The 5,665-nt window shown below is 42.7% G+C and overlaps 1 protein-coding gene across 4 annotated transcripts in view; it reads right to left on the reverse strand.

The window, feature by feature from the left end:
- The window catches only part of Faim (Fas apoptotic inhibitory molecule), a 17,825-nt gene that overhangs the window by 619 nt on the left and 11,541 nt on the right, over positions 1-5,665 (reverse strand). For 3 of the 4 annotated variants that reach the window (XM_031343466.1, XM_031343467.1, XM_031343468.1), the window contains exons 4-5: positions 4,837-5,065; positions 2,528-2,577 (exon numbers count right to left, since the gene is read on the reverse strand). In XM_031343466.1, coding sequence (XP_031199326.1) covers positions 2,528-2,577; positions 4,837-5,065 — 279 coding nt within the window. Of the gene's footprint in view, positions 1-525; positions 712-2,527; positions 2,578-4,836; positions 5,066-5,665 lie in introns of all 4 variants that reach the window. The other variant, XR_004111332.1, reaches the window with a different exon arrangement.

The following is a 5,665-nucleotide window of genomic DNA, read 5'->3' on the forward strand; positions in this document are numbered from 1 at the left end:
GTAGATCAGGCTGGCCTCGAACTCAGAAATCTGCCTGTCTCTGCCTCCCAAGTGCTAGGATTAAAGGCATGCGCCACTATTTATTGTATATGAGTACTCTATCTGCATATATACCTGCTTGCCAAAAGAGAGCATTAGATCACACTACAGATGGCTATGAGCCACCATATCATTGCTGGGAATTGAACTCAGGACCTCTGGAAGAGCAGGCAGTTTCTATTAACCAGTGAGCCATCTCTCCAGACCCACCTCTGCTTTCTTAATTTCATCTTTACAATGGCCATGGAAGAAGTACTTTTACTATGCCCGCTTTACAGATGAGGCAAATGACTAGAATCTCTGCAAGGAAAGTACTCTCAACCAGTTCAAAATTCTACTTCCACTGGGGTATAAAGTAGTTTATAATAATATACACTTAGTAACTAAAACTAGGCACCGCTAGATCGATTGAGCCCTTGAAATGAGTCTCCTTAGAAATGAAATTCACACCCTACGTAGTGTGGACCTGCTAATGTAACAACTCACTCTTAACGTCCTCTGTTGATTGCACGTTAAATTATAACTCCTTCCTTCGGCTCTTTTGAAAAAGTCTTATTCTTAGTCTGCAGCCCAGGCAGTAATCCTCCTGCTTCAAGTACTCCAGTGTTCTCCCAACCCAATGTTGGAATTGCGGACATGAGCCTCCATCCTTGGCTTAACAGTCTTGATTAACTGATTTAAATTAAGCATATTAAAATCAATAAACTTTAATTTTTTTAGTATGCCTGCTAAAAAACAGTTTAAATCACAATGAGAGTCGGTATTCATGGTTCACATCCTATTTTTGTTGAACAGTACCAGTCTACAGAAAGAAAATGAAAATGGAATATTCCAGAAGAAGCGCCTTGAGCAGAGGTTCTCAACCTGTGGGTCTCGACCCCTCTGGGCGCTGAACAGCCTTCTCACAGGGGTCGCCTAAGAGCATCAGGAAGTACAGGCACTTACATTATTACTCATAACAGTGGCAAAATTACAGCGATGAAGTCGAAACAAAACCAATTTTGTGGTTAGGGGTCGTCATTACAAAAGGAACTGTATTAAAGGGTCACAAAATTAGAAAGATTGAGAAGGCCTTAGAGGATAGAAAAAAATCTATGGCAGGAAACAAGAAAACCAAGGGGCTTCCAAGGGAAGGCATGGAAGGAGAAGGACCACTAGGCCTGGTGCTAGGCCCACAGGTACCTGACCACATGCATGGTATAGGCCACTCTTCTACACGGCTGTGCGGTCCTGAAGAGCTCTGTGTACCTCGGCAGGAGCAGAGCATCCATGAGCAGCTTTATTCACTCCTATATACATTTCACTCCAGGCCACATGGATGCCAGCAAAGCAGAGGACAGTGGGGCCTAGCTGGCTTCCATGAGTGAGGGGCCTCCTTTCTCCTACCTTGACAACACTGCTCTACAAGTTCCACTCGTCTTCTGGCATTTATGTCTACCTCCAAGTCATATGACTCTGGGTTCTTTAACAAAAGAGGGGGAGGGGGAGGAGGAGGGAGCAGTCTGGTCTACAGAGTGAGTTCCAGAACAGCCAGGCCTACACAGAGAAACCCTGTCTCGAAAACAAACAAACAAACAAAAATTATAAAAGTAAATAAATAAAAACAAAACCACCCCATTTTTAGGAAAGTACCATGTGCTTTGAGAATATGGGCCACACCTTCCTCTAAGCATTGCGGCTTAGAGGGTGGGGAGCTAGAATTTGCATATCATCAGCTGGGGGGGGGCATGAGATTTCTGGAGGAACAAACAGGATTGGGGGAGGAGTTTTTTAATGTGAGCACTTCGGGTATGAAAGCCCAGCAGGAAGAGGCAAGGTGGAGTGTGTGCCTGTTCTGGCTCAGCCTGCAGACCGATTGCAAACTTTCACTGCCTGAGGGACTGTCTGGTGAAGATTTTCAGAACTTGGTTTAAAAAAATTATTACTGGGGCTGGAGAGGAGGCTCAGTGGTTAAGAGCATTGACTGCTCTTCCAGAGGTCCTGAGTTCAGTTCCCAGCAACCATGACATGGTGGCTCACAACCATCTGAAATGGGATCTAATGTCCTCTTCTGATGCGTCTGAAGACAGCTACAGTGTACTCTATACATTAAATAAATAAATAAATAAATAAATAAATAGATATTTTATTTGTTTTTCGAGAAAGGGTTTCTCTGTGTAGGCCTGGCTGTCCTGGAACTCACTCTGTAGACCAGGCTGGCCTAGAACTCAGAAATCCACCTGCCTCTGCCTCTCCCAAGTGCTGGGATTAAAGGCATGTGCCACCACTGCCCGGCTAACTTTTAAAGTCGACAGAATTAGAACTTGGCTGTGGCAGTTCAACACTTGCAACCCCAAAGTTGAGGAGGTTGAGGCAAGAGGATCAAGTTTGAGGTTAGCTTCAAAAAAAAGAGAAGGTACTAAAATAAGGAAATGCAGTAACATTCGGTCACTTATGCACATGTTGTGCTAGGAATAATTAATGACAGGAATAACAATAAATAACTTACCACTGTCTCTACTATTTTACCATTACACCATACATCCATAGTGTTTCTTTCTGTAAAAGCAACATCAAAGCATTATAATTCTATATTCAAAGTTAACTTTTTACATGTGTTTTAATATGTGTTTTAATTTGTAAGTGTAGGAGCATTTTGCTTGCATATATGTCTGTGCACTATATGTGTGCCAGGTGCCCAGAGCCCAGAAGAGGGCGCCAGATTCCCCTTTAACAATTCTACCTCAACTAAGAAAAACATGGGCATGGTGCCACACACCTGTAACTCCCACACTCAGGAGGCAGAGGCTGGAGGATGACTTAAGATAGGCCTTAGCAGTCCTAGAACCCCCTACGTAGACCTCAAACTAGCCTCAAACTGACAGAGATCCTCCTGCCTCTGCCTCCTGAGTGCTGGGCCTAAAACATGCCTTTAAAGAAAGATTTATGAAAAAAAAAACTTGTATTATGCATATTTGTCTGCATCTGTTTGTGTGTGCGTGCACATAGTGCAGGTGTCCAAGGAAGTCAGTTGAGGCCAGCAGGTCCCTGGAGCTAGAGGTACATACAGCTGGTGTGAGTCGCCAGCTGTGGGTGCTGGGATCTGAGCTCTGAGAGAGCAGTGTGTGCTTTGAACTGATGAGCCATCATCTCTCCAGCCTCCATTCCGGCTGTTCTCTGCTCATAGTTCCCTTGCCTGCTGTCCCCTCCTTGTGGCTTTGAGATGGTTCACAATTTTATAATAATGACGGTGCTGAAACTAGCTCTTGTCCGTAGAAACGCAAATAAATGAAGCGGGTGAAGTCTCTGCTGACATCAAATAGTTTTCTATTTGCAAATCCATTTCAGCATTTCTGGGCACTCAAGTATACATATACAGATATAATTGCATGTGCACATATGTATGTAAGTATAATTGCTTATATGTATATGTTGGGGGTTGGAATATTTTCTTTTCTTTTTCTTCTTTCTTTTTTTCTCTTTTTTCTTTTTGGTATTACTTTTGTTTTCATCTGGTCCTGGGAACAAACTCGTGGCATATGCCTGGCAGGTGCTGTACCTTTGGTCTACATCTTTAGTTCTATGCTTTGTTTTGAAATTCCCCTTGGAACTGGTCCTTAATATTTTTCTTTGTTAAACAATGAGAGAAATAAAACTTTTCACATTTATTGTTCTCCTGACAAACAAAACTAACCAAAAGCCTTGAGGGTTGATTGATGGCCTGCTCACGGGGATGTGTGAGAAACAGAGGACGCTAGTGTTCTCTGTCTTATTCAAATCCTCCACTTACCTCTATGGAGGGAATAATTAAATAGCCACTATAAACTAATATGGCTGGGTAGTGGTGGCACACGCCTTTAATCCCAGCACTTGGGAGGCAGAGGCAGGCGGATCTCTGAGTTCAAGGCCAGCCTGGTCTACAGAGTGAGTTCCAGGACAGCCAGGGCTATCCAGAAAAACCCTGTCTCGAAAAAGCAACAAACAAACAAACAAACAAACAAACAAAATCCCCAAAACTCTAATATGGCCTACATAGGTTCAAGCTAGATGGGTTTACAGAGGGGCAAGAGGAACACAGTCTCCCATCCCTAACCAAAAAATGATCTCTCACTGACAGCTGCTTGCAAAGAAAACTATCAGTTTTCTCCTAAGGAGTCTCCCTGGGTATATAAGCCTGAGTCCTGGGTGGACCTCACACCCAGCAGATGACTGACATAAACCACACTAAGGGTGGACCTCACACCCAGCAGATGACTGACATAAAACACACTTGGTGGTGTTTTTGTAGGTTAATTTTTTTTTTTTTTTTTTTTTTTTTTTTTTTTTTTTGTCTCATATTGCTTTTCCTAGGCTCTTAAAAAAATCTTACTGGTCTTTTGCTTGTATGTTATGGTTTCCAATTTTGGTTTTATTTATTTATTTTTTTTATTTTTGGGGATAGGGTTTCTCTGTTTAGTCCTGGCTCTCCTGGAACTCACTCTGTAGACCTCAAACTCAGAAATCTGCCTGCCTCTGCCTCCCAAGTGCTGGGATTAAAGGTATGTGCCACCACCGCCTGGCCAATTCTGTGTTTTTATTGATTATGTTTGTGTGCATATCTCTCTGTGTGTTTCTTATGAGTCTTCCAAATTTTAAATTGTGTCTTCTAAAGAGACAGAGAAAGAAAGCATGGAGTTGGATGGGTAGGACCCTGGGGGAGGATCTGGGAGAAGATGGGGGAGGGGAGGCCACAATCCAAATATATGGCAGAACATAGCATATGCATTTTCAATATAAAAAATGAATCTAAATCATTCTGCAGAAACGGCCTTGACTTACCCAAAACGATTCTAAAGTCCTTGTCATCCAAGTGCAGCACCCAGGTGTTGGTAGTTTTAGATCTGTTCTCCATGAATTTCCTGAAGCTTTTCCCCTCAATTTCCAGAATATAGTTAAAAACATAACCTTTCCCACAAAGTATACTTATGGTGGCTTTGGTTTCTGGAGCTCCAACACAGAAGGTTTCTTTGCCCACTAACTGGAACATCCACTCTTTTCTTATCACTTCCTAGATGATGAAATAGAACAGATTAAAACATGCAAGTGAGGGGAATTTGAATATTTAACATTTAAGAAATGATAGATCCTTCAAGGTGATTGAGGTGCTCCAAATAAGAATGGCTCTCATAGGCTCATATGTTTGAACGCTTAGTCACCAGGGAATGGAATTGTTTGAAAAGATTATAAGGATTAGGAGGTGTGGCCTTTTGGAGTAGGTGTGGCCTTGTTGGAGAAAGTGTGTCACTGGAGGTGGGCTTTAAGGTTTCAAAAGCCCACGCCATGGGGCTGAAGCAATGGCTCAGCAGTTAAAAGCACTGACTGCTCTTCCAGAGGTGCTGAGTTCAGTTCCCAGCAATCACATGGTGGCTCACTACCACCTATAATGGGATCTGATGCCCTCTGCTGGTATGTCTGAAGACAGCTACAGTGTAGTCATACATAAAATAAACAAATAAATAAATCTTTAAAAAAAAAAAAGAAAAGAAAAAAGTGCACACCAGGCCCAGTCTTCCTGCTGCCTACGGATTGGATCTTACTCTCACCTACATCTCCATCCTACTCCCACCTACATCTCCATCCTACTCCCACCTACATCTCCATCCTACTC

Source organism: Mastomys coucha, unplaced genomic scaffold (genome assembly GCF_008632895.1).
Source record: "Mastomys coucha isolate ucsf_1 unplaced genomic scaffold, UCSF_Mcou_1 pScaffold23, whole genome shotgun sequence".
NCBI classification, from domain to species: domain Eukaryota; kingdom Metazoa; phylum Chordata; class Mammalia; order Rodentia; family Muridae; genus Mastomys; species Mastomys coucha.